We start from the raw sequence: 27,511 nt of genomic DNA on the forward strand, positions 1-27,511 counted from the left end.
CTTAAAGTGCACTGCCCCCTGTTGGTCAGTTTGTAGGACAACGATTTACGGCACATGAAGAAGAAAATGCACAAAACGAATGGAAATATGGAATATGGATTAACTACAATTTTATCTCTTTAATGGTTATCACTCAGTCTATATTATTCATACTTTTAGCATTAATATTAAAATTATCTTCAATATGAATATTATTGTTGTTGTTTTAGTGAAAAATAACCTTAGCTGTGATTTTCCAGTCACTAAAGTAATTGGAAACATTCCCATGAGAGTCCTTGTGCTGCCAAATATCTCCACCTGTTTTTAGCAGTCATGTGGCGTTTGAGTGTGCATGGGCAGTAGCGTGCGTTTTAGTTTTGTCTTCAGTCTCCTGAGTCATGAGTGGTGTGTCAGCTGTGAAATGCAAAACTGAAGGCTCCAGGAAGGGAAGAGAAGATGATGCCCCCTTGAAAACAGAGGTCAAACCCTCTCTGGAGGAGCTGGTGGAGCTTTTACATGCAGCGCCTCGCTCTTGTCGCCATGGAGATGAGGTGTGGCCTAACCTGTACCTGGGAGACATGTGAGTTTGCTATACACTAGGGCTATTCAAAGTGTGGCCCTTGGGCTATTTGCGGCCGCAACATATTCTAGAAATAAAAGGCTTAGGCTAGGAGACCGAATGAAACAAACAAACAGACCGGGAATCGATTCCCCGTGCGGGCATCTCTGTGGATGTGTGCGTGGGTTTTCTCCAGGTACTCCGGTTTCCTCCCACATTCCAAAAACATGCTAGGTTAATTGGCAACTCCAAATTGTCCATAGGTATGAATGTGAGTGTGAATGGTTGTTTGTCTGTATGTGCCCTGTGATTGGCTGGTGACCAGTCCAGGGTGTACCCCGCCTCTCGCCCAAAGTCAGCTGGGATAGGCTCCAGCACCCCCGCGACCCTCGTGAGGAAAAGCGGTAGAAAATGAATGAATGAATTTCTTATTGTACCTCTTTAACCAAACTGGTTTTTAATGTATCTAAAATGTATTTTCAATTGTGATGTAAATGTAATGTAATGTAATGTTTTACAACAAAATAGCAATGCACCTTATAATTTTTTGTAATTAAAAAAAAATTTATTGCACAAAAAAAAGTTGTCCTGAACAGAATGAAAGTCATAATGAAGTCCAACCATATTTGTTTTGTAGGTTTATGTCCCATGACAAATATGGACTATGGATGCTGGGCATCACCCACGTGCTCAATGCATCACACGGTAAACTGTGCTGCAAAGGCAGGGATGACTTCTACGGAACCACAGTGAAATACTACGGTGTGCCAAGCAATGACCTGCCCACCTTTGACATTTCACCTTTCTTCTACCCTGCCGCGGACTTTATTAGCCAAGCTCTGACATCAGGAGGTACAGTACCATGTGACGTAACATTCCCCCCCAGTATTTGAACTATCTACAATAAAACTCCATCATTTCCAGGAAGGGTGCTTGTGCACTGCGCTGTCGGTGTGAGTCGCTCAGCCACTTTGGTCCTGGCCTACCTGATGATCCACCACCACCTCAGCCTTACGTCCGCTGTACAATGTGTGCAGCACAAACGCTGGATCTTTCCAAACAGGGGCTTCCTACTGCAGCTGATGACGCTGGAAAGAACCCTCCGGAGCAAAGACTGACCATGCTAGATAACGTGCACTATTCATAAAATTGTGTATAGTTACATTTTTCTGTAATTATTTACATCCTGGGAAATATAACTTTCCAAAAGTCTAGTGCAGGGGTGGGCAAACTTTTTGACTGGTGGGCCGCATTGATTGAACAAACTTGACGGGGGGCCAGACAATATATTTTACACGTAACAGCCCACCTGGAATTATTGTATCTGTAAAAGTGTCATGCAGTCTATACATCCCTGTGTCCCTTTTCAGGAGCACGCCACGTTGTATGTTAGGTTTAATGAAATACTTTGGAAAGAACGGGCGGGCCGTATTCAATCACTTGGCGGGCCGCATGTGGCCCCTGGGCTGTAGTTTGCCCACACCTGGTCTAGTGTCATTTTTGTAAAGCTGCAGACAGGTATAAGTTACGAGGAAAACCGCCCAAAAACCAAACTCCTTTGCACCATGCATGCATCCAATCCAGTACTGCTGGGGTGACCTCAGTGTCCCGGTCTTGGACCTTTTTCCATCACACAACGTCAAAACAGATGCCGCTGAGCTAATTTTGGCATTCAAAGGAGCACCTGCTGATGTCCTTCACTGTGCAACGAGCAGCCTTGGCAGTGACCGGCATTCGATTCAAACCGTGTTACGGTTCTCTGCCTATGAGGACAGAATGTCAGGGCGCAAAGAGCAGCAACACGACCTGGTGCTCATTACAGAACTGGAGCTCATTTTAGATTCCTGCACACTGGAGCTGACTGCAGTGGATGAAGTCTGGCCCAGCCTGTACATCGGAAACATGTGAGTCATGCCTCAATATGGCCTGTCTGATAGTTTAGCTGCTTTATTTACATGCTGACTGAGCTGAAGTCTAATGATGGTTTGAACTCCAGGTTTTGTTCACATTTTGAGGCATTTTTTAAATGTACTTTGTGTTGAACTCTAAGTTGTACACCTTTTAGGCATCATCTTTTTACTGAAAGAATAACATTGAGCTATCCCACAGTACATATATTTGTGTATGTTTGTCCCAGAGCTATAGCACAAAACAAAAAGGCTTTATCTAAGCTGGGCATCACTCACGTCTTGAACGCCGCTCACTCCAAGCAAGGTAGCATCGGTGATGAAAGATTTTACGGCAACGCTTGCGTTTACTGTGGGATACCAGGAGAAGACTCGGACCACTTTGATCTGAGCCAGTACTTCAAACCTGCAGCTGACTTTATCCATGAAGGACTGAAGTGTGATCACGGTAAGTATGAGTCACCTCCACCACAGAAGGTGTTTAACGACCATGTCTGTCATTTTCATCCTTTTCAGGAAAAGTGCTGGTGCATTGCATTATGGGTATGAGCCGTTCTGCCACTTTGGTGCTGGCCTATCTGATGATACGGCAGCGGCTGTCTCTTCAGGATGCTCTGAAGCATGTCGTCCAAAAGAGAGCCATTTACCCTAATAGAAACTTTCTGATGCTCCTTCACAAGTTGGGTGAACAGCTGGCATTCAAAAGGAAGCTGTGTCCCTTACTGTGACACCTCCTCAAGGTCGCTCGCTCAAAAGAACATTATAAGCATCGCAGAGTGTATGATGATGCTTATGACCTTCAAATAAGGTAATAATATACCTTAAAATATGAATTACCTTGTATTTAAAATTGATGATCAGGGCAATTACATTTTTTAATTCATTCATTCATTCATTCATTCATTTTCTACCGATTTTTCCTCACGAGGGTCGCGGGGGGTGCTGGAGCCTATCCCAGCTGTCTTCGGGCGAGAGGCGGGGTACACCCTGGACTGGTCGCCAGCCAATCACAGGGCACATATAGACAAAAAAACATTCATATGGACAATTTGGAGTCACCAATTAACCTAGCATGTTTTTGGAATGTGGGAGGAAACCGGAGTACCCGGAGAAAACCCACGCATGCACGGGGAGAACATGCAAACTCCACACAGAGATTGAATTGAATTGAACCCTGGTCTCCTAGCTGTGAGGTCTGCGCGCTAACCACTCGACCGCCGTGCCGCCCTACATTTCTAAATTACATTTTTTTATTATTAAGGGAGAAAAAAAATCCAAACCTACGTACATGGCACTGTGTGCCCCCTAAAGCCTTAAGACACCCTTAGCAGCAACAACTGCAATCAAGTGTTTGTGATAACTTGCACTGGAGGATGGCACACTCATCTTTGCAGAATTGTTGACGTTCAGCCACATTGGAGGCTTTTCCAGCATGAAGCACCTTTTTAAAGTCATGCCACAGCATCTCAATAGGATTCAGGTCAGGACTTTGACTAAGCCACTCCAAAAATCTCCATTTTGTTGTTCTTCAGCTATTCAGTGGTTTGTTTTGGATCATTGTCCTGCTGTAGAACCCAGGTCAGTTTCAGCATGAGGTCACCAACAGATGGCTGGACATTTTCCTTCAGGATTGTTTGCTAGACAGCAGAATTCATGGTTCCTTTTGTCACAGCCAATCTTCCAGGTCCTGAAGCAGCAAAACAGTCACAGAGCATCACACTACCACCGCCATATTTGTACTGTTAGTATGATGTTCTTTTTTTGAAATGCGGCGTTACTTTTACGTCAGATGTAATGGGACACACTTTACTCATCAGACCACACGGTATCTCCCCAAATGTCTGGGGGATCATGAAGACATTTTCTGGTAAAATTGAGACCAGATTTATAATGTTTTTGTTTAGCAATGTGTTTTTGTCTTGGAACTCTGACATGCAGCCCTTTCTTATGGAGTCATAAACGCTGACCTTAACTGAGGCAGTTCCTTAGAAATTCTTGTGGGGTCTTTTGTGACATCTTTGATGGGGCGTCGCTGCAGTCTTAATTTTGATTAGTACTACTGGGAAGGTTCACAACTATTCCATGTTTTCACCATTTATGGATAATGGCTCTCACTGTGGTTTGCTGGAGTCCCAAAGCTGTTGTTTGATGATCTGAAACATTTACTAAGTGTGACAAAGACTTTTTCACACCACTGTATGTGTCCTATGATTGACCAGGCAGCTCTTTAATGACAGGAGCCAATCATAAACCCAGCTGTGTTGATCAAATGAGTTCTCCCTAACAGCACATCTGGGTGTTTACCTTAGCAGATCTGAGGAAGATTTCAATTCAACGCAGCCAAAAATCCTGTCAGCTTCGACCACTATGCTCATGTTGTACACATTTCAAATACATTGTAGTATGTATTATTTTCTATAGCAGGTCTGTGCAAAGGTTTTGGGTTACCATTGTCTTTGTTGTTGTTGTCATTTTTTTCAGAGAAGTGAATTGCGTATTATTTTGGGCAGTAAGAAGCAGGGCTATCAAAAATAGTGTGTTAACAGTGGTAACAAATTTATTTAGTTAATTATGTTAAATTCCTTAGAATAATTCATGGATATGCATGATGGCAAGCCATGCCTCTCTGGATGATGACAGACTGAGGCATAGTATGGAAAGTATGGAAAGCAGGAAGTGAACAAATGTAACAGTTACTGATTGTAAAAGTACCAGATGGAGGGGTAGGATTTAATAAGCTTTGCTTCTTCCTACTCCTTTTGGACATGTGGAACTGAGAACTGATTATGGGATGCACTCAATTGTAATCTGATGCATGTTCAAATGAAATAAAACCATCACCATTGCTATAGTATACCCCCCGCCCCCAGAGTCACACAGAGTATTGTGCTCTCTTATAATTGTATTTTGACTTGAACACATCAACAGCAGTGCAATTCCAACGCCATATATGTATCTGAAACAAGGACGTCTCTAGTTTGCTTACACAGGAAATAAAACCTTACACTCACAAAAACACCCATGCATTGCAGTAAAGCAGAATTTCTGAGTAGAACTGTCCGGTGTAGACGTAACTTTCTCCGCCTCCTCCACACCCGGAAGAAGTGACAGAAATTCTAAAATATATATACATATTAAATATAATACAAAAATATATAAATATATTTAGAGCACACAGGATATATGCCTTTCAATGTTATTTTTTTCTGCGCTAATAACAAGGTTAATGTGTTTTGGTGTCATGATATAAAATGTGACAGACAAATGTATTAGACAAAACTCAAATGACTGAAGTATTGAAAGTAACAAAATTTGTATTTGCGAGTCCATATCAGAGCATGAAGAGGTGGTATCACCATCATAGAGATATGGTTAAAGATTGTGTCATATACAGTACAGGACTTAATAACAACAGGCACGCTGTCTTACTGTGTTGTATTCTGATTTTGTGTAGTTGTGGCTGATTGTCCCAATGTGGTGCAGGTGTGGGTTTTTTTCCTGTGTTGGAGGACCCTGGCTCATCTACCCAGTGGGTAGATGGGTCATGGGTAGAAAATGCAGTACAGTATTGATGAATGAATAAATATTATTATTATTCATTGTTGTCATTAATATTAGAGTAGAATGTTTATATACGTATATATATACTTTATATATACTTAACAATTATTTACTATGTTTCTCAACAGGTGAAAAATCTATCCTTAAAATCTATCCAGGTATGTCTGCTATGGCCTCAGTCGAATTTCTCCATGGAGACCAGCAGTGGACTCCGCAGAGATACACATGTTATATAACCACCGTCTGCACTCAAATGCTAAAGTTCATTGGGTAATGCCACATTGTTTTTCCCAGCAGAAACCACCTGCAGCGTATTGACACAGTCGGACAGGTTGCAGGATGGTGTTTGTTTGCAATGACACATAGGATTGCAGAGCTATAAAAGGAAACACATTTAAAGCACATTTAAAAGGGAAGCCCAATGAAGAGCTGCGAGCACACACTAAAGGTTTGCACTGCCTCAGAGTGAGCTAACTTCTTTCTCTCTATATATCTCTCCAGAAAATGCCAGGAAAGTGACATATTTATGTGGATTTGGTATTTGTGTTGCGTGCGTATACTAGGATGTCTCACAGGGATCCATCACACCAACCTCCCTGTGTGTCAGAGCTACAGGAGCTCCTACTAAAAGACAGACAACCCACTGGGCATGTCAATCAAGTCTGGCCCAACCTTTACATTGGCAACCAGTATGTGTGAGACCATGCACATGCACAAACACACACACACACACAAACACACATTTTTTCCTTCAGAACACTGACCAGTGAGTTGACTGAAAAACAACATGACCATCCACAGCTAACAATTGATTGGTGTGGATAGCAAGAGTTAAATTGCTAATGACATAAAAAAAAAACATTCATTAATTTTCTACCGCTTATCCTCACAAGGGTCACGGGGGTGCTGGAGCCTATCCCAGCTGTCTTCGGGCGAGAGGCGGGGTTTACCCTGGACCGGTGGCCAGCCAATCACAGGGCACATATAGACAAACAACCATTCACACTCACATTCATACCTATGGACAATTTGGAGTGGCCAATTAACCTAGCATGTTTTTGGAATGTGGGAGGAAACCGGAGTACCCGGAGAAAACCCACGCATGCACGGGGAGAACATGCAAACTCCACACAGAGATGGCCGAGGGTGGAATTGAACCCTGGTCTCCTAGCTGTGAGGGCTGCACGGTGTTCGAGTGGTTAGTGTGCAGTCCTTGAAAAAAACAATAACAAAAAAAGTACTTACCTAATAAAACAGTTTTGTCAAGAACAACCAAGTGACAAGAAAAAAGTGACATGAAGTGGTGATTTTGACATAATTTTGACATTTTGAGTGTCATTTTGAACCGTCGCCATCTTGTTTCGGACATCACAAGAACATGTTCTGGGAATCAGATTCAAACACAGCCATGACCTCACAGCAAATACATTAAATTGACATATTCACAACAGTAACATAATTATAACATTCACTGTTGTCATGACGATGATGTAACACACAAAAAAAAGACCAGTGAGCAGCGATCGCTGCTTATTTAGCCCTGGCATGAAACCCTATACTATTATACTATTTTTCTAACATTCATAGAAAACATCTAGTAAAAAATATATAAATATACTTACAGAAACTGACAGATGGACTACAAGACAGACAAGTCATTGTGATCCATGTTTTCTTAGTCATTCAAATCGAGAACACAGTTTTAAGCTGGCAACCAGGTTTGAAAATTGGGGTTGGTAGGAATTAAAATTTTGCCTGGTTAGCGTCTTGAGTTATTGATAAGCTGCCACTCCAACAACAACTTGTCAATTGTGATCAGTGATTGATTGGGATCCGTCTTTCTTTACCTTTTTCACAACATTAGCTTCCTTGATTGATGCTGATTTTTTCCTTTGAGTTATGTTTCTTATTTCATTTGTAAAAAAAAAAAAAAAAAGTTTGTCCACAGGCTTTTCAAGGCATCTTTTCTAAACATGTGCGTTATTTCCAGAAACAAGAATCAGTCTGCTGTGTCATGCGAAGTCTCTCACACGTGTCCCAATTACAGTAATACTCTTCACATCCACTATTGCCTTAAACATTTGTTTTACTTGCACAGGGACCTTAGCACAGGGACCACAGGGACCTTAGCACAGGGACCACAGGGACCTTAGCACATAAAATAGCAGGAGTCACCGCTGTCATACTGTACATGAGGTGTCTCAAGCTACTAAAAAAGCAAGCCAGTGTGTCACGCTCATGTCAGGTGTTGCAGCGACCTAAAAATATCATGTTAAACACAGAGAGAGCAGTTAGAATTGCCCTATGTGTACCCTCCTGTAGACTGTGGAAGAAAGCACACATGCACACACCAGATCTTCAATCTGTAGTCCTGCGTGACTAGGAGACAGGACGGGTAAGTGACGTTTCTTGTGCTTTATAGGAATTGAGCTATAAAAGGCCATTTAAAGTCCCGAAGTCTGTGACATGAAGACGGAACAGTCTATAGCTGATGTGCATTGATGATTTAATGAATTGCCATGATATGTACATAAAAGTGTCTATAAGTAGGCCTCCTGTATACAAAACCAATTTAATAGCAAACATGTTCATTCATGGGCGGCATGGCGGTCTGGTGGTTAGTGCGCAGACCTCACAGCTAGGAGACCAGGGTTCGGTCCCCGCCCTCGGCCATCTCTGTGTGGAGTTTGCATGTTCTCCCCGTGCATGCGTGGGTTTTCTCCGGGTACTCCGGTTTCCTCCCACATTCCAAAAACATGCTAGGTTAATTGGCCACTCCAAATTGTCCATAGGTATGAATGCGAGTGTAAATGGTTGTTTGTCTATATGTGCCCTGTGATTGGCTGGCGACCAGTCCAGGGTGTACCCCCCCTCTCGCCCGAAGACAGCTGGGATAGGCTCCAGCACCCCCCGCGACCCTTGTGAGGAAAAAGCGGTAGAAAATGAATGAATGAATGAATGTTCATTGATGGCAAATTGAACTATTACATAAGTGTAATGTATATTTCCTATTTTCAATTGTTTATTTTCCCCTGCTCCTTAGAGGTGACTATGTCCTCCTGTGTGATAAAATCCAAAGGAAAGAACCCCTATGCAGCTGTCCAGGTGGACCCAGATAGTGATTATATAACACCAGGTACACTTGACCTGGAGCAGCTCTTCTGGACCGGTCCCAGTGCTGAGTACGCACACGTCAACCAAGTTTGGCCCAACGTCTTCATAGGGGATGAGTAAGTAAATATAATCAGAGAAAGAAAAATTTGACATGCATCCAAACATTTTAAATATGGAAGTCGGAAGGAATTGGGAGTCACCCATGCGGCTGCAGAAAAGTGAAATCATTAATTACATTAAAGCAAGCATTGCTTGGAAAATTGGCATTACACATAAATGCTGCAGAAGAGTAGTGCAATAACATGGGGGGAAAAAGATGAGAAACCGTGCCATCTTTCTGTAAAAAGGCTACTGTTGAACCTTTGTTGAAAAAAACTAGTCTGGATCCTTTAATTTTATCAAATTATCGGCCAATCTCTAAACTGCCTTTTATCTCAAAGATTTTAGAAAGAAGTGTTCTTGCACAGATGCAACCTTTTTTAGATGAGAATGGGATTTTAGACACTTTTCAGTCAGGTTACAGGGCTTTTCATAGCACTGAGTCTGCACTTTTAAAGGTTTTTAACGACCTATTTTTAATAACTGACTCTGGTGGTTCAGCCATTTTAGTGCTTTTAGACCTGACTGCTGCTTTTGACACAGTGGACCATACCATTCTTTTATCTCGCCTGGAGAACTGTGTGGGTGTCAGGGGGTCTGCTCTTGAGTGGTTTAGGTCGTACCTGTCAGGGAGATGCCTTGCCGTGGGACTTGGGGGATCTTACTCCTCCACTGCTCCGCTTGACTGTGGAGTTCCGCAAGGATCAATTCTTGGGCCCATTTTATTTGCCCTCTACCTGGTCCCACTTGGCGCAGTACTTAAAAAGCATGGCATCTCCTATCACTTGTATGCGGACGACTGCCAGCTGTACTTGCCACTCGCAAAAAATAATCATGCCCCCCTGACACCCCTTCTTGAGTGCTTAAGGGATGTCAAGGCCTGGTTGGCTCACAACTTTTTAATGCTTAACGAGGAGAAGACCGAAGCTATCCTCCTCAACTATAAAGGCCCCCCTATAGACTTCGGTCCCCTCCAAAACAACATTCGTCCCTCAGCCACCAGCCTTGGCGTCATAATAGACGGTGATTTTAAACTCAACAAACAAGTTAATGCAGTTATAAAATCCTGTTTTTATCATCTTCGGCTTTTATCTAAAATTAAATCTTTTTTATCTTTGCAACACTTTGAGCAAGTCATGCACGCTTTTATTTCATCACGTCTGGACTACTGTAATGCACTTTACTCTGGAATTAGCCAAAAGTCTCTCTCCCGCTTACAGTTAGTCCAGAACTCTGCGGCACGGCTTTTAACAGGAACCAAAAAGAGGGAGCACATCACCCCAATTCTGGCCTCCCTTCATTGGTTGCCTGTTCGTTTTAGGATTGATTTTAAGATTTTATTGTTTGTTTTTAAGGCGTTGAATGGGCTGGCCCCCAAATACATCTCGGACCTCATCCAAGTTTACTCTCCAGCTCGGTCACTGAGGTCCGAGGGCCAGCTCCAACTTGTGGTGCCCAAGACGAGACTTAAGACCAGGGGGGACCGAGCCTTTTCTGTGGTCGGCCCCAAACTATGGAACTCTCTCCCCTCCCAAGTAAAAAAGGCCCCCAATATCGAAAGCTTTAAGTCTCGTCTTAAAAACCACTTTTATTCTCTGGCTTTTAACTCAGAGTGAGTCGTATGGTCCTGTGTCTTTTAGTTCTTTGTTTTTATTGTAATTGGTTCTATTTTTTATACTTTTATTGCTTTGTTTCTTGTTTTTAATATTTTAATATCTATTTTATTATTTTATTTCTTAAATGCTCTTTTAGTTTTGGATTATTACTTTTTATTTTTACTCGTCTGTGCAGCACTTTGGAAACTCTGTTTATAAAATGTGCTATATAAATAAAGTGGATTGGATTGGATTGGAAAAAAAAGCATAAATTAAATGAATTGGAATGAACTTATATTGAAGGACTACTGTCTACTGTCTGCAAACAGGAAGACAGCTCTGGAGCGTCCTGGTCTTAAGGAACTGGGCATCACGCATGTGCTGAATGCTGCAGAGGGGAAGTGGAACAATGTGCTGACTGGTGCAGATTACTACACTGACATGGACATCCAGTATTTTGGTGTGGAGGCTGATGATAAACCCACCTTCAACATCTCCCAATTCTTCTGCCCGGCGACACAATTCATCAGCGACGCCCTAAAACAACCACAGAGTAAGTCAATAGTATTTGGATTGATTTGACTAGGTTGTAAAAGTATTATGACTTCTTCTAGACAAAGTGTTGGTGCATTGTGTGATGGGTCGCAGCAGGTCAGCCACTCTGCTCTTGGCCTACCTGATGATGGAGCACAGCTTGACTGTGGTAGATGCCATTGAGCATGTGCGACAGCGCCGCTGCATCCTGCCCAACCATGGCTTCCTAAAGCAGCTCAGAGCTCTGGACATTACACTACAAGAGGAGAAGCTCAGAATAAAAAGACAGATGCAAGACATATAATCTATTGGCAGCGAGATATTCAAAAAACAAAACAGGGACTGTTGAGACTGTAATATGAGAGAGATAGATGTGTTTTTATTAGTACAGTGAGACAAGGGTGATTACAGTACACGATGATTGGGAGATGGAGTAGGGCAGGGGTGGGCAAACTACGGCCCGGGGGCCACATCCGGCCCGCCAAGTGTTTGAATACGGCCCGCCCAATCTTTCCAAAGTATTTCATTTAAACTCAACATACAACCTGGCATCATGGCCTGAGACAACCTTTTGATGGTTTTATCAATTTTGTTTTTTTGACATGGTCTGTTGTTTACAAAGTGCTCCTGAAAAAAGGGACACAAGCACATAATAATAATAATAATTATTATTATTATTAGATTATTATAATTATTATTAGAACTATTATGATTATTATAATTATATTAATGCTAATTATTATATTAATTATATATAATATTGTTATATTTGCATATTTTACATAATAATATAATAATTATTGTTTGAATTTTATTGTAATTATAATATTTTTTAAATATTTAAATATAAATATAAAATAATAAATAATAATAGCAGATTGCATGACAATTTTACAGATACAATAATACCAGGTGGACTGTTACGTGTAAAATATATAGTCTGCCCCCCCCCCGTAAATTTTGTCATATCAATGCGGCCCGCGAGTCAAAAAGTTTGCCCACCCCTGGAGTAGGGGGAGGAAGGGAAAAAACAGGGAAAGGGGAGGGAAAAATACAAACTCCAAACTAAACTCCTTATAGAGGAGCACAGTGTGGGGCTGTTAAAAAACCTCAGCATTCACTTGCACAATTAAACACATTTTAAAAGACTATAAGAAATCTCACAGACCTCCTCCGTCCACACAATCCCCCGCGTCCCCTTCGCTCCTCAGACTCCAACCTCCTGGCACTCCCCTGTAAGACCACGCTCCGTACCTGGGGTGACAGAGCCTCCTCCATCACTGCCCCCACCCTCTGGAACTCTTTGCCCCATTCACTCCGTGCTTGCCCTGACCTTCCCACCTTCAAAAAACAACTAAACACCCACCTCTTTAAATCTGTTTTTAATGTCTAACTTTTTATACCTGACTGCTGTGCCCCGCCCTGCTTTTACTCATGTTTTAACTGTGTATAAACCAATCAATGTTGTATTTTAATGTATCTTTTACTTGCTTTTATTCAACTCCATTTTTCTGTAAAGTGTCTGAGTATTTTTAAAAGCGCTATACAAATAAAATGTATTATTATTATAAAAAGCAGTAGCTTGAGAAAAAACGTGACTCGCCACTTTTCCCCCCATTTTATCAAAATATATGCAACAATAAGATAAGACAAAAACACAGAACTGGTTCACAGTGATTAATTACATTTAACTCAATGTACATTCGGCTGGTCGAATTCAGTGATTCTCCATTTTGTCATAACCCCACATCTGATTTGAAATACTATTGACCAGCTGATCATATCTATTTCTATTTCTTTGCACTGAAGTCAAAACTGAAAGCAGCGAACTGCAACAAAATGGAGGGCAGTGAAGCATAGAAGTGTATTCAAGAGTGAAATTGCATGGCGAGTATGCCATTCATACATGTTAGCAGGTGTGCACTAATACTGAAAGACCTCCCTGCCTCTCACGCCCCCCCACACACAGTTCCCTGCAAGCCCTGGGCTAAGCCTTTAAATGTTAAATGAGATAATGGCCACATTTCCAGTACATGTAGTATTTGGTAAATTCAACATGTGTACTTTTAAAAAGTATCAATACAATAAACAAAGACAAAATATGCAACATAAATTCAGTAAATGAGCCTTTAGTTTTATTTATCCGCGTTAGGCATCACACAGTCACTTGAAGACTTTTGTCATTTGTGAAAAAGAGGAATATCGTTTGATGGATTGTAAATTCAAGATAGTGCAAAAATAAATTGTCAAGGTGAACTGTATTCAAGTATAGATTGACTTCAACCAAATTAAACACAGAAACGTGAAAAGAGAAGCTTGCATTACATCACAAGTATTCACTGTCAGTTAAAGTTAAAGCCGAGTGTTGAGGTACGAGGTACTCCACCACCAGTATGCCCACAAAAAGTGTTTAAATGTCTTAACTTTTCAACAGTACCAGTGTACATGCACCAATCCTTTTACATCCTGGTGACAAAACAGTTTGAAGTCTCTGGAAACTTTGTATTAATGACACAGAAAGGCACTCATGATGGAGGCTGACATGACATTTGATAATAATGTTTTTTTAAAATGTATTATTTAAATTGACTGGCCTTATTAATCACACATTTGTAAAAAGAGAATTAGAAAGTATTAAAAGAAATTGAAAGAGTGTGGATGGTTGACTGTTTTATATAAACAATTTACTTTAGAGTCATCAAGACAAGTGGCCCTGGACAATCTTGTCGTGTTCACACGCTGGATTTGTAGACTGAAATGGACACATGTTGGACCACAAGGGTACTTCAATATGTCATGTGGACACTTTAAGTGTTTTGTTGAGCACATCCACAGATGCTCAAGTACCGGGGTACATTTTGTGTGTGTGTGTGTGTGTGTGTAATCACTCACTGGAGGCCACATACCTGCAGTGCCACCATGTGGAAAAACCAAGTCATGCCCACATAGGAGGCAGGGAGCAGACCACTCATAAGAAATCAGACAAATTAACCGATGGGGTACAACAGGGCTGAAAACACTTTGTGTAAAATTATACTGGTAAAAAGAGCATCCTTAGACAAAATCAGGCTTTTCTGGGAAAGTGCAACCTGATCTTCTAATGATGACATTGGCAGAGTAGTGTGCCGCCCTCACGCATTGGGTCAGTGGTTTGTCTCGGACCAATCCAGACAGGAAACCTGCATGACGGAGGGCAATATTGTTAACACTGGGGGAAATACAAACAACATCGGTATGCATGGTAAATATAAGAAGACGGTACCTCCAACAAAGGCATCACCGGCACCATTTGTGTCTGCGATATCTTTGGGATCAATCGCCAACACTGGGAAGGTCTCAATTTTGTCACCTGTGCAAACAGAAGAGAAAGGAATTACACCTCAAACAAATATTTATTGGAGGAGTAAAACTGAGTTAAAAATCTTACTGAGCGCCATCACAGTTTCATCCTTCCCCTGAGTGAAGACAACAATCCTGTGTCTCTTTGTGTTGACTTTGGGCAGAGCCTGCACTTTCTTGGCAATCTCCTTGATGTCTTTGGTCTACAAAGACCATGATACACGTTATACAAAATGAATGGAATTGCAAAAAAGAAAAAAAAAAGACATAAAATCACCTCAAAGTCTTGCTCTTTGGCAAACGCAGATGCCTCCTGCAGAACATCAACACACAATCAGTTTAGTGATCCTGATGCAGTCAAAAAATAAGTCAGTGACAGGCAGAACAATTCCATGTTCTTCCACTAGAGAGCAGAAGGTATACAATTAACCTGTGTATCCTTGCCATTCATACAACAGCATAAATCATAGCATGCTTTATGAGATTTTTATCATGTAAAATAGTAGGCTTGCAACGATACACAAAATTCAAGGTAATGTTCGGTTTGATACAGTGGGGTTATACAAGTCCTGTCGCGCATGCCAGTCACGGTGATGAGCAGCAGCTACTGTAGCTCCAGCCAGAGAGGAACGACATGATGACCCGCCCGCCCGTGCCAAGGTGGCAACTGGAAGTGTGCCGCTGTGTTACATATTGTTCGATACACATGCATACCGAATCGTGACCCTTTTATTGAACGCTTCGATACAGATACACGTATTGTTGCCCCCTATAAAATATGTATGTGCCATGGCTCAATAAAGGTTGGGAAACATTGAGCGAGAGACACTGATATACACCGCAGCGATATACACGCTATACACCGTACCGTCTCATTGGCGAAGAGCACGTCCACGTAGGGCAGGACCTGCTTGAGGTGGTCCTTGAAGAACTGGCAGATGAAAGGTGCAGACAGGTTGAGGCAGAACAGTTTGTTGTTTTCCGACGCATGCTTGGCCACTTTCAGCATGGACTCCAAAGACACAGTGAGGAAGAAACCCTGTGAGGAACAGTCAAGAAGAGCTTATTGACAGTACAAATCATGTACAGATGATAAAGATCACACAAGAGTAAATTGATGATTCATATTTCATCTACGAACATCCTGTGTTTAGATGCTCTTAGATGCTCCGATCGCATATCCTCATATTTCAGCCACCATTTTATGACATCTTGTCAAGAGACAATACAATAGAAATGAAACATGGATGACAAGTAGAGTAGTCAGTGCACAGATTGTATAGCAGTACATATTTGCTGTCAACTGGGTATGGGTAGGTAGGACACAATCATCTTGCTACTCATCGACTGTATGTTGAGTCACTTTGTGAAAACAGTAAATCCATACCGCTATGCAAGCTGTACACAGACTACTTTGAAGTAATGTCGCTTGAGAAGATATACTGTGTAAGTGCTCTTATAGAAATACACTAAGCATAATCCTTAAATCATTTCATGAATTTAGTTAAGAAAGTATTTATTTAATTGAAGCTTAAAAACAGGTAAAAAGGGTGTACATTATTATAATGAGCTGACAAATAAGTTAATGAATTTATTGTGTATGTTTTTGTTGTTCCCATGGCGGAATAAAGATTCTTGTTTGTGCTGCTAAGTGGCAGCATTAATTGAAGGACAAAGGAGGAAGTTGTAAATGCTCAGCACGTCATTTGCACGTACTGTCTAAGTGGGAAGCTAACAGTCATGTGGATTTCCAAGACTTTAAGGACCTCTTTTCACGACCAGCAGCCAACGAGGTATATTTTCCAAGTTGTTAATTAGTCTTTCACGATATTAAGTTTAATTTGCATATGTTTAATATGACGGGATAATTTTGTGACATGTAGCGTTTGTATCTGGTTGAATGCAGTTCTCACAGTGTGAAGGCAAGGATGTATGAGATGTATGAGCTCATGTATTAAAAATGTTTCAAAGAACCGACCTGTGCCTGTTGTCGTGCAGAGAGCTACATACTGTAATAAAATGTTTACTGGGGTGAAAGGGGTGTACTCACTTCAGAGACCGCAGTACTAATTCCAAACACTTAAAAGCAATCACCCACGGGAGCCCGGAACTATGACTCACAGCAATGTAGTACACTTTAGCGCTTTCCACCAACTTCCAATTCTCCTCCAGATCCAAATGTTTCTCCTTTTTATAACAGTTAGCAGCAGCCAGGTTAGCCACCAGTGACCTGAAAGATGAGAAGAAAGAAAGATGATGAAAAAAGGATTGACTGAGTATATGAATGAGTGTGTGGACATTACCGGTTCGCTCCAGTGATGCACGCGGCGCATGTCCCTGTGGGCTCCACGTCTTGCACGTAGTAGTGGGCATCAATGTGAGCCTCCTCCGCTTTCTTCTTCAGAATCTCTCCAAACTTGTCTTTGCCGATGCAGCCGAAGAAGGTGCCAACATTATGAGGCTCCTGGATCATCCACTAGACACAGCGAGAGGGGAGACGCATCAGAACAAATGACGAGAGCGTCATTAAATTACAGCATTACTACGGTGACGTTCTGTATGTCACTGACCTGAGCGACCTTTATGGAGTTTTGTGTCGCTCCCCCAGCGTGGTACTCTGCTTTGAACTTATTCACCAGCTCATCAAACCTGCACAGAGATAAAATAATCCACGACAATGACACTTGAACACTGTATACCATTCCAAGAAGTCAACCAAATGCCTGACTCTTACTCGAGTCAGAAGCTTGATTCACAATAGACATTGACCTCTTCAGGCAGAAGATATTCACTACAACAGACTGAATGCGGTGCAGTAAAAGAAACAAGACGCACATGATGGCCAGCATAGCCTATTCCTTACTACTTGATGTATGTATGCCTATTACAGAGTTTATCATTTCATTTCAGAGCAACAAATCACCAAATTAGCCATCGTTCTACACATGTGCAGCGTGACCTTAATTGGACAGTGATAACAGGCCCAAGTCTTGAGACAGAGCCAGATGTTGCAGTGGGGGGTGGGGGTGATTCACACATTCTCTTGGGTCCACGAGAATGAGATGCGATTTTAACATTAATCTTCAGAAAAGTATAATGGACTGAGCTTTGTGCAATGCAGGTGCATTTTGAAGTGTTTATTGTCCTACACTTTTGACACCAAATAAACCACCGTTATGATAGTATATAATAAAAATACTACTATATCAGAATAATGCAATATTTGTGTAAAGTGTAATATGTGTAAAAATTCATCTGCCATACATAGACATACACTGCAACGATACTGCTAGCTTAATCTATCCCAGTCCTTTCTTAGATTGCTTAATCAGCCATCCGCCCCCAAGGAGTCCTTGGAGCAGGAACTAGGAACCACATTCCCGGATGATTACTGGCAACCAGTATTGTGGTTGATTCACTCCTGAATTTGTATAAAACATGACTTGCTGCTGTGTAAAGTGGCGCACACAATTCATTAGACCAATTTAAAATGGCCTCAGGTCTACGCTAACCATTCACACATATTTTGGTTCTGTCTCAAATATGCCATATTTTGGTCAGAAATCTTTAAAGGGTCATTTCAGATAATATGGTTTGCGCATTTGGGACGCAAGCAGGATGTAAGAGGCATAAATTAAAACATTTTGGAAATCCCAGGAAAATATGCTGGAATTGGGGCAGATTCTGGACGCTCTGGAAAACTTTCTGTGCGGGTTATCGTGTGCAGCTGCTCTATAGGAATCCACTATTCAGTACATAGGGCCGAAAATGAGCATAATAGGTCCCCTTTAATAAACTTTGCATAGCATATAGATCTGATATCTCCCCTGGGCCTTTTTGGCTGTGTTTAGTGCCCCCTTGCAGCCAAATGTATCTCGATCCATGCAAACGGTGCAACTCCAGAGGTTGCTTTACTACTTTACTGTTGTGCTGGCACCTGCAAAATGTTGTCTAATAAAAAGAAATAACAGCCACAGGTTGCAGATGGCCCCCAGGCCGCATCTTGGACAAAAAAATAATAATAGTGGTAGCTTCGTTTACACCACACACCGCTTATGCGCAAAAACGGCTGCAGTTTTAACAATAGCCAGCTACCAAGCTTCTTTACGCACTACCCTTTCATAGCATATGTATTATCTTAACAATGCCATAGTTCACAATGTGATTAGCTTCTGACTGCCCTGTTCTTGTGAGACTGTTTTTTCCCCCAAACGAAAGTCACATTTTAACCCTGCTAGATCTTGCGACACAAGACCTCAAGTAATGACATCAGCACATGTGCCTGCTGTGACATATAAAACGCCTGTGGGACAGCGACAATTACAGTCAACATTACTAAATTAGTCTAAGTACGTCACACCGTGTCGCGCCTTTCTGCCATTCCCTTTCACACAGGCAGCTTCCCAACTCTGTTACAGCTTTGGATACCACTTTCAGAGGCTGAAAAATGCCGGTTTGACTTTGTCAACGTGTCTTTTATACAGCACAAGGGGGAAAAAGCCAGACAGAGACGTCTTTCACCGTGTGTGAACGGGGCCAACATTGGGCTCATGCCATTAGTCTCATTGTCTGATTCATGATGCCATGTTGCGGTGTGGTGACTAAATATTCCACCTTTGCTGGGTTATGTGTAAAAAAACAAAGGCAGTTTCTTGCAACTCCACAGGATCTGTGTGAAAGGGGATGAAAAAACAAATGAAAACTCCCTATTAAGGGGAATAAAAAAAAAAAAAGAACCTCCAGTTCCAGTGAAGCCTGAGTAATGGATGACTTCAAGTGCATTTCCTGTGAATGTACAACTCCTTGATGTACACTATAACCACAGTTGGTCGGTTGGTCTCTCTCTCTCTCGCTCTGTCTCTATCTCACACACACACACACACCACATTCTTATCTTCGGCTGTTTGTTTTGTGGCTCTTTTCTCAGAGGCACTGGGAGGTGAAAAGTCTTGCTCTGCTATTGGCTGACACACACTCTCCCTGTGCTGAATCCACAGCTTTACTATTGCTGTTCTATAACAGAACGGAGGTCAACGCAGGAGATTTGTGGCCTGCTTTGACTGGCCTGCTCCAGCACAGTAAGGAGTGTCAATATAATAGCAACAGTAAGAGACAGGACACATAAAATATAGTCAATATTCTACAAGAGGGGTTGTAAGAGATACCAACATCATTTTATGCTTGTCCTCTGCCAGGATTTGATCATTGGGCTTCAGTGTGTATCTGCAAAAAGGACAAGTAGGAAAGAGGAATTAGATTGCATGGTAGATTATTTTGCTGGGGATAAATACACAACATTCATTGTTTGTGTTTACATGGCTTACTCACAATAGTAGTGCTGCTGTCTATGTACGTTTTTAATGCAGGAGAGGGTTTTTTGCTTTATTCTGGTTGAGGCTGAATTAGACGTGTGCTTGGCTGGCTTAGATCTATCTAATCCTGGGGTTTTACGCAAGGCCTTGAAGGGTGGACTCTAACCTAACTGGAAGCCACACAGAGCCCTTTGCCCTGGTCACTTCAGTTTGGACACAGAAAAAAAACGCTGATGACTAATGAAGGCTCACACTATAGCAGAGGACAGACAGTCAAATTAAGGAAGTCAAACAATTAAATGTCAAATTGGTGCTCTACTACAATGCAATCGGACGAGTGGTCATCATCTTTATCAAGTATCTGGTTATTATGGCGGTTTGACACAAAAGATTTTTTTGACTGTATATTTATTTGAATTAATCATCTTACTTGTCCAGGAAATCTTTGTCCACCACAGCACAGATGTCCAGCAAGGGATTCCCCATCCCAAAGAGTGAATTAGGACTGAAAAACAGAAACTACACGTTAAAAAGAGGATTTTGCATTCACGTAAGCATACTGAATAATCTCTTGACATTAACTCAACAAGGAGCGTCTTACGGATGGTAGATGTATGCTTTCCCTTAAGTGTTTATAAGTAAGCACGTGGGGAAAATGACAAATGGTGCATGCCTGAGACAGATACACTTCTAACATTGCATGAATGCATGTGGAAGAAGAGAATCTGGTCCATTCAACTGTGTGATTGCATTAAGAACAAGCTGTGTTTTGTTTCTTGGGATGACACTGCACTTGAATATTTCATTATAAAAGTAAGTCATGTGATTCTATTAAGCTTCTACACAGCACATTGCTATTACTAGCCAGCACTCTGGATTTGTATCAACGAATAACATCAGCAAGTGGATCTTCTACATGGTTTTCTGTAAGCAAACAGCCACGAATGCAAGTCAGCGCCCATAATTTGATTGCCTCCTTTGGTAAATATTGACAAAACAAACAAGAATATAACATGAATACTACATATTTAAAAACAGGCACCGCACCCTAATTATCTTCTCCAAGAGACACATCTTCCTTGCATAAAGGAAGAGCATATTACACAAGCCCCCTATAGATTAAGCCTCTTTACCTATTTAATCTTACCTCAGTGCAGACATCTTCCCCTGTGCTGGAGACCTGTTGAGCAGCTAACACTATCTCAGAAAGAACAAGGCTTTTAAGAACTCCTCAATTTCAGCACTATGGCAAGTCGATGCTTCCCCTGCAAAATTCCAGCCCCTCCTCTTGCATGGGTGAATGGTGGCATCTGAAAGGAGGAAGGGCCAGGGCAGTCGCTCTCTGTCTGGCTATTGGCTTGGATCGCCTCAGTAGACTCTTGTTGCAAAGATACGAGCAACATCGTGAGAAGCGTGCTGATGGTAGCTGATTAAGACAGAACTGGATTTAGGTTTTCGTTCAAGCGCCCATTAGAGGTCACGTGACAGCTGTGCCATTCGGACGACGGTGCGTTCAGGTGCCTCACATTAGGTCTGGCAACGGAACAACTATTCCCCGACTATTTATTTCTGCTCAGGTTCTACACACAGTGGGTCACCTTGTGCTCACTGGCAATGACACACAGCCATACTTTTAAGACCGCTACTGAGCTGAAGGGAGCTAAAGAACAATGCTAGTTGCCTGGTTACTCAAAGGACTTTGCACCCTTCTGTTAAACTTTGACCGACTTTCTAGTCATAAACATTATGTTGTGAAAAATAAACGTTACAATACAACCGAATTCTGTGTAAGAACCGGGTTATTGTCACACATTGCAACAACTAAATGAACTGTTATTGGTTATTTCTGTAGCGTGTGGTCACCTTAGTTTTACGGGAGATGTTTTGGCCACCGAGTCCGTCTTTTCTCCTTCCGAAAGTTTAGCTTTCTTTGCTTTGGGTTCCTCGGAGGCCATTATTGTTGGTCAAACAGGGCACGTTTCGATCACCTTTACCTCGTTTACCTGGTTTTCTTTACCCAGCGTGACTAGTATGGTGGCCAGTTGGTTTTAAATTGCTCATTATTCACCCCGATCGAGGTTTGGCAGGCTGAGGCGTGACGACAGGGACTTCCACCAATCACAAATTGTATTTGCAATACAGTATAGACTTGTTATTATTATTTTTATTATTATTAATTAACTGATTAAATTAATTATTGATTATTTTCTGTTGTGTTGTTATTATTAAGTTACATCATTATAAATAATTCGTTTTGTTGGTTATTTCAATCAACCAGTGAGGTATTATATGGAGTCGCAGTGTATAAAATAATGGGAATGACTACACATGTTACGAAATAAAAGGGGAAATTGTGCAAAAGTAAAAACACGTGATACGCTTTCTTCTGTGAAGAAATATTTTGACACTTCCGTAGAAAGTTATAGGAGTTCATGTTAGGAATTCATCGCAAAACATATGCCGGGATAATGAACATTTTCACAAGAATGTTGCTCTACGTGACACCAGTCTTGATATAATACACTTATGAAGCTCGATAGTGCAAACGTTTATCTTACGGTGCTGTAAGGGGAAAAACATCCTGACAGACACAAATAAGGGTAGCAAACACACATCAAAGCAGAATTAGTTGTCTGTAAATATGCCTGATAAAAAATATTATTTGTTCTCCAAAAACAAATGCACGGCATTATTACCATACACAGTCAAAACACACAAACATAAGAAGCTAAATAAAATATTTAAATATACTGGCTAACATTAACTTAATAAAATTGTGACTCAAGTGAGTATGCCTAACTCTTGTGCAGGCATCACGTTAGTCACTCCTGCCATATTGGCAACATCACCATCGCTGGTAGACCAAACAGTCCGGAGGTAAAAGTTAAAATGTTATTCATTACCTTTTCTGTTTAAAGCACATGTATAACTTAGCTTTACAGAGTTGTACATGTTAAATCGTGCTTTGTCGTGTTGACGGTAATGCATGTTAGATCAAGTTCCGAATTCGGAAACTGCAAGTTCAGGTAATTGGAGTTAACTTGGAATGGCAGTCGGTCAGTTGACATAACGTGGCACTTCCGTACAGTCAGTTTGAAGAAAGAAAAAAAAACACGAGAAATACACTGATATATTATGTATTCTGTAAAAGTGCTGACATGAGTGCTGCACAAGTCTATTGACAACAACAACAATCGTCTCATTGTTTCAGCTGAGATGATCCACAGTCTGTTCCTGATTAATCACACGGGAGACATCTTCCTGGAGAAACATTGGAAGAGTGTCATCAACAGGAGTGTGTGCGACTACTTCTTCGAAGCCAAAGAGAAAGCGTTGGAGCCCGAAAATGTGCCTCCTATATTGCAGACCCCACATCACTATCTCATTAGTATCTACAGAGGAAAGCTCTTCTTTCTCTCTGTCACCCAGACTGAAGTTCCACCGCTGTTTGTCATTGAATTCCTGCACAGAATCGCAGACACGCTTCAGGTATGAAACTTTTTCATATGTGGAAAAAAAGGCAAATGTAGTTATCAAGTGTTTTGTTGTCAACAGGATTACTTTGGAGAATGCTCCGAAGGGGTCATCAAAGACAACCTGGTGACTGTTTATGAGATTTTGGAAGAGATGCTTGACAACGGCTTTCCTTTGGCGACAGAGTCCAATGTCCTTAAGGAGATGATTAGGCCCCCCACCATCCTGAGATCAGTTGTTAATACTCTGACAGGTAAACAGATGGCCGCCCTTCCTTATGGTCATTTCAAAGTCAATAATGTTTCTGTTATGTTGTCTTTTTTTCCAGGGGGAAGCAATGTTGGAGACATGTTACCAACTGGTCAATTGTCGAATATTCCCTGGAGGCGGGCTGGTGTTAAATATACCAACAATGAAGCATACTTTGATGTCATTGAGGAAATAGATGCCATTTTGGACAAATCAGGTGATTATCCGTTTAGGACCTTCATTCATTCATTGTCTACCGCTTATCCTCACAAGGGTCGCGGGGGTGCTGGAGCCTATCCCAGCTGTCTTCGGGCGAGAGGCGGGGTACACCCTGGACTGGTGGCCAGCCAATCACGGGGCACATATAGACAAACAACCATTCACACTCACATTCATCATTCAGGACATATTACCATGAAATTATAGCCCGCAGAAAGGGGATGGTGGTAATTGGACAGGGGGTGGTATTATCGAAATGGAAACTCTTTATGCATACAGTATAACAACTTCATTTTTTTAACTTTAACAATGATCTGGAGTGCATGAGAAAGAAGAACGGAAAACATAGCCCTCTTTGACCACGTGATCATGTATTATTAAGTGGCAACCAATTAGGTACTGGTAATATGGTAATGTGTTAACTGTCCTTGTTGTATAGGTTCCACAGTATTTGCAGAGATCCAGGGTGTAATAGAAGCCTGTGTGAGACTCACAGGGATGCCTGACCTCACTCTGTCTTTCATGGTGAGTTCAATTCCTCTCATATTGTGTGAGTGTGTGTGTCCAATTGTGAAACTCATCCCTGATGTTGTTGTTTTGTGTATTCAAGAATCCTCGTCTTCTTGACGACGTCAGCTTTCACCCGTGCGTGCGTTTCAAGCGCTGGGAATCGGAGCGCGTCCTCTCTTTCATCCCGCCCGATGGCAACTTCACCCTCATGACTTATCATGTCAGCTCTCAGAAGTAAGCACGGCTGATACGGGATGTCTTCATGTGTGTTTTAAATAGGGGGAAATAATTGATTCAGTGTTTCGTCAAAGGCTACAAACTATATGTGGCATTCAGAAACTCTGATTCTGTGTTTTTATGTTTGGACGGGTTGAATGGAACAAGAAGTTATTGACTTCTGGGTGCTGGTTTAGTTTCATGCATCGGTAGATTGTTCATACTTTATAAAGTAATCCTTCAGCAATCCTTCAGAGATTCGAATTTTGCAGCCTCAGTCTTATCATGGAGTTATCAAACGTGCTGTTTTGTGGTTGAATGTGGCCCGCTAGTCCGGAAAAATATGCATATTTAAGCAGATGTTTTGCCAAAATTAAGCATTTTCAAGCACAAAAATGGCTAAATGAACTAAAGTACAAGTATAATGATGACACATTCAAATATGATGATATATACTATTCTACACCGGTCACTAGGTGTCTGTATTATAATATTCGGTATATTATATTCAGTATATGGGGTATACAATGTATACCATGTTATGGAAAAACTAAACACTAAATTTGTCAGTCATATCGTTTTTGCGATATGAAAGTGGAGATCCAATGCAGCCATCATGTGGAAATACTTTGTCGCAACCTGTGTTATTCCTCGCATTAGGAATTGGGCATTGATGCGTTGAAACCACAGGCATGTGCACCGGCATTAGCACCAAACACTCCAAACTGAGAATTATTCAAGGATACATTGGGGATGTTTTTACTGTAATCTCCCCTTACATTTAGGGAGGCAAAGGGGTGTAAATGCATGGAAAGACTATTTCACAGCATTGTATAATGAACAATAGCACGTCGATTGATAAAATCAGCCGTTTTCTGTAATAATCATGTTTTGATTCCTTACCGTCAGTCTGGTGGCCATTCCAGTGTACGTGAAACAAAACATCAGTTTCTTGGAGACGGGTTCCTGCGGTCGTTTGGACATCACAATAGGACCCAAGCAGACCATGGGGAAGATGGTGGAAGGTTTGATGGTCACCATCCACATGCCTAAAGCTGTGCTCAGTGCCAACCTCACAGCCACGCAGGGAAGCTACACGTACGACCTTGCCACCAAGGTGCTTGTCGGATCGAGAAGCATCTCTCACGCAAAGGAGGGTTTGCTGGCTTTAGTGATTCAGGTCCTGACAGTGTATCCCGGATGTGTCTTCCTAGGTGTTGGTTTGGGACATCGGGAAGCTGAACCCCCAGAAGCTTCCTAACCTGCGAGGTAGCCTGAGCGTCCAGGCAGGAGCTCCAAAACCTGAGGAGAACCCTTCGCTCAACATTGAAATGAAGATACAGCAGCTTGCTATATCCGGTAGCATCCAAATATATAATCCAAACGAATTTGTCGTTAGTTTGTTTTTTTTAAATCAACAATTCATGACTGTTTTCTCCACTGTGACGCAGGCCTGAAGGTGAATCGTCTGGACATGTACGGCGAAAAGTATAAACCCTTTAAAGGAGTCAAGTATGTGACAAAAGCTGGGAAATTCCAAGTGCGGACCTGAATAAAAGGTCAACAATCCAGATCCAAACCTCATTACTGATAATGAATGACTTTGCATTGTATGCATTGTAACAGTTATTTATTATGAAGTGTCATGGCATTACATGTTCTGTACATACACCAAGCTGCTTTTGTGGCCTGTGAAGGGAAGCCTTAATAACAAATCAATGTCATTTTCTTTCTTACCACTGTCTGTCTGATGAAGGGAGACTGAGATCACACAATCATGTTGTCAATACTACTTGTATGTCGCCTTGGAGCCTTTTTGCTTATCATTTTCCTACTTGTATGTTGAAATATGAAAAATACACCGTCCTTAGTGCAGGTATTGTTGCACATGGACATTTACTCTGTAACGTGGCCTTGTATGGCACCTCAAGGTGCTTCCTTCAGGGCTTTATAGCAATCTATGTAAGATGAGTTGTCTGCACGCTAAGATGTCAGGCTGTGATTGGCTGTGGGTCAAATCCAGCCAAAACAGCCTACATGATTGGTACCCACTTATACAATGCACAACCTTGAATGTGTTCTTAAACGCAACGCCCTGTATTTGCACAATCATTTCTCCCCATGGAAAAAATACTGCATCTGCGCTTGTATGAATCTCACTTTAAGTACGCAAGATGTCTTCTAAAAACTTTAAATAAACTTGTTTTTTGTGGTTCTTTGAAGTTAATGTGCACAAGTATGTTCTTGAGGTTAATTAGCATGTCACCCTTTTCTATTTCCCTTTATCGGGAACAGTTAATATAAGTCGAAAGAAAAGAAAGAATATAGAATAGAATATTCTGTTGAAGAAGTGTGGTCAGGAGTGGCCCAGTTTGAAAACCACTGCATTAGAGTACCATTACTGACACCTAGTGACCAGTGTGGAATACTACAATAATACATTTTATTTATAGAGCGCTTTTCAAAAACTCAATTTTGGATTATTAATAGGCCCTGTTCAGTTTCATTCAAGTTCCACTTGTGACTCTGTGGTTGTCATCTTACCTTTCCTCAGGGCTGACCCTGGCCAAACTGCGGCCCCCTTTACCCCCCCCCCCCCCCACACACACACACGCACACTCCTGTTTCAGGCTGATTGACTGCTCTATGCCTCCCAGTAGCAAAGCACATCCCTTGCACATTTTTAGAGAATACGCCCCCTTGTCCAAAATGGGGCCGGCTACGGATGGTGGGTCCCTATACACAGCCTGCATCCTTTAGGTGCTCACTGAGTGAAGTCTCATAATCTTTTCTTTTTAGTGTATATGTGAAGTGAATGAAGACGCATCATCAGCGATACCATTC

At 41.6% G+C, this 27,511-nt stretch overlaps 5 protein-coding genes across 9 annotated transcripts; 4 read left to right on the forward strand and 1 right to left on the reverse strand.

Moving 5' to 3' along the window:
• The first annotated feature begins 377 nt into the window (after positions 1-377).
• Positions 378-1,656, forward strand: LOC131108042 (dual specificity protein phosphatase 13-like). Its single transcript, XM_058058728.1, has 3 exons — positions 378-559; positions 1,176-1,390; positions 1,463-1,656. Exons 1-3 carry the CDS (start codon positions 378-380, stop codon positions 1,654-1,656), a joined length of 591 nt encoding a protein of 196 aa, XP_057914711.1.
• A 642-nt stretch (positions 1,657-2,298) lies between these two features.
• On the forward strand, positions 2,299-5,449 carry LOC131108005 (dual specificity protein phosphatase 13-like). The gene is made up of 3 exons (XM_058058587.1): positions 2,299-2,442; positions 2,676-2,893; positions 2,962-5,449. Exons 1-3 carry the CDS (start codon positions 2,315-2,317, stop codon positions 3,171-3,173), a joined length of 558 nt encoding a protein of 185 aa, XP_057914570.1. The 5' UTR covers positions 2,299-2,314; the 3' UTR covers positions 3,174-5,449.
• A 2,730-nt stretch (positions 5,450-8,179) lies between these two features.
• Positions 8,180-11,652, forward strand: LOC131108295 (dual specificity phosphatase 29). The gene is made up of 4 exons (XM_058059261.1): positions 8,180-8,401; positions 9,050-9,236; positions 11,144-11,367; positions 11,429-11,652. The coding sequence occupies exons 2-4, from the start codon at positions 9,058-9,060 to the stop codon at positions 11,650-11,652; spliced, it is 627 nt and encodes a 208-aa protein (XP_057915244.1). The 5' UTR covers positions 8,180-8,401; positions 9,050-9,057.
• A 1,809-nt stretch (positions 11,653-13,461) lies between these two features.
• Positions 13,462-22,046, reverse strand: LOC131107981 (adenosine kinase-like). Of its 2 annotated transcripts, none has more exons than XM_058058533.1 (11): positions 21,863-22,046; positions 20,430-20,504; positions 19,857-19,910; positions 17,258-17,336; positions 16,991-17,163; positions 16,809-16,917; positions 15,556-15,726; positions 14,965-15,000; positions 14,776-14,890; positions 14,611-14,697; positions 13,462-14,527 (listed from the first exon to the last, which is right to left on the reverse strand). In XM_058058533.1, exons 1-11 carry the CDS (start codon positions 21,952-21,954, stop codon positions 14,403-14,405), a joined length of 1,116 nt encoding a protein of 371 aa, XP_057914516.1. In that variant the 5' UTR covers positions 21,955-22,046; the 3' UTR covers positions 13,462-14,402. The 2 variants fall into 2 exon arrangements, with proteins under 2 accessions (XP_057914516.1, XP_057914517.1); XM_058058534.1 differs by lacking the exon at positions 21,863-22,046 and adding an exon at positions 21,147-21,362.
• Positions 20,276-26,874, forward strand: ap3m1 (adaptor related protein complex 3 subunit mu 1). Of its 4 annotated transcripts, none has more exons than XM_058058531.1 (9): positions 20,276-20,549; positions 23,211-23,488; positions 23,555-23,726; positions 23,802-23,939; positions 24,381-24,466; positions 24,552-24,685; positions 25,577-25,784; positions 25,882-26,026; positions 26,119-26,874. In XM_058058531.1, exons 2-9 carry the CDS (start codon positions 23,216-23,218, stop codon positions 26,217-26,219), a joined length of 1,257 nt encoding a protein of 418 aa, XP_057914514.1. In that variant the 5' UTR covers positions 20,276-20,549; positions 23,211-23,215; the 3' UTR covers positions 26,220-26,874. The 4 variants fall into 4 exon arrangements, with proteins under 4 accessions (XP_057914514.1, XP_057914515.1, XP_057914513.1 ...); XM_058058532.1 differs by lacking the exon at positions 20,276-20,549 and adding an exon at positions 21,358-21,506; XM_058058530.1 differs by lacking the exon at positions 20,276-20,549 and adding an exon at positions 22,512-22,876.
• The last annotated feature ends 637 nt before the right edge of the window (positions 26,875-27,511 follow it).

Source organism: Doryrhamphus excisus, chromosome 20 (genome assembly GCF_030265055.1).
Source record: "Doryrhamphus excisus isolate RoL2022-K1 chromosome 20, RoL_Dexc_1.0, whole genome shotgun sequence".
NCBI lineage: Eukaryota > Metazoa > Chordata > Actinopteri > Syngnathiformes > Syngnathidae > Doryrhamphus > Doryrhamphus excisus.

What these genes read in the sequence shown, in the direction of transcription:
- LOC131108042 (XM_058058728.1), top strand. Translation starts at nt 378, where the DNA reads ATGAGTGGTGTGTCAGCTGTGAAATGCAAAACTGAAGGCTCCAGGAAG. An exon ending in AACCTGTACCTGGGAGACAT is followed by an intron (nt 560 to 1,175) that starts GTGAGTTTGCTA and finishes TTTGTTTTGTAG; the next exon opens with GTTTATGTCCCATGACAAAT. An exon ending in CCAAGCTCTGACATCAGGAG is followed by an intron (nt 1,391 to 1,462) that starts GTACAGTACCAT and finishes CATCATTTCCAG; the next exon opens with GAAGGGTGCTTGTGCACTGC.
- LOC131108295 (XM_058059261.1), top strand. Translation starts at nt 9,058, where the DNA reads ATGTCCTCCTGTGTGATAAAATCCAAAGGAAAGAACCCCTATGCAGCT. An exon ending in AACGTCTTCATAGGGGATGA is followed by an intron (nt 9,237 to 11,143) that starts GTAAGTAAATAT and finishes GTCTGCAAACAG; the next exon opens with GAAGACAGCTCTGGAGCGTC. An exon ending in CGCCCTAAAACAACCACAGA is followed by an intron (nt 11,368 to 11,428) that starts GTAAGTCAATAG and finishes GACTTCTTCTAG; the next exon opens with ACAAAGTGTTGGTGCATTGT.
- LOC131107981 (XM_058058533.1), bottom strand. Translation starts at nt 21,954, where the DNA reads ATGGCCTCCGAGGAACCCAAAGCAAAGAAAGCTAAACTTTCGGAAGGA. An exon ending in ACATCTCCCGTAAAACTAAG is followed by an intron (nt 20,505 to 21,862) that starts GTGACCACACGC and finishes TCTGTTTTTCAG; the next exon opens with TCCTAATTCACTCTTTGGGA. An exon ending in TGAAACTGTGATGGCGCTCA is followed by an intron (nt 14,698 to 14,775) that starts GTAAGATTTTTA and finishes CTGTTTGCACAG; the next exon opens with GTGACAAAATTGAGACCTTC.
- ap3m1 (XM_058058529.1), top strand. Translation starts at nt 22,986, where the DNA reads ATGTTAGATCAAGTTCCGAATTCGGAAACTGCAAGTTCAG. An exon ending in TGCCATTTTGGACAAATCAG is followed by an intron (nt 23,940 to 24,380) that starts GTGATTATCCGT and finishes CTTGTTGTATAG; the next exon opens with GTTCCACAGTATTTGCAGAG. An exon ending in ACCTCACTCTGTCTTTCATG is followed by an intron (nt 24,467 to 24,551) that starts GTGAGTTCAATT and finishes TGTGTATTCAAG; the next exon opens with AATCCTCGTCTTCTTGACGA.
- LOC131108005 (XM_058058587.1), top strand. Translation starts at nt 2,315, where the DNA reads ATGTCAGGGCGCAAAGAGCAGCAACACGACCTGGTGCTCATTACAGAA. An exon ending in AGCCTGTACATCGGAAACAT is followed by an intron (nt 2,443 to 2,675) that starts GTGAGTCATGCC and finishes TGTTTGTCCCAG; the next exon opens with AGCTATAGCACAAAACAAAA. An exon ending in AGGACTGAAGTGTGATCACG is followed by an intron (nt 2,894 to 2,961) that starts GTAAGTATGAGT and finishes CATCCTTTTCAG; the next exon opens with GAAAAGTGCTGGTGCATTGC.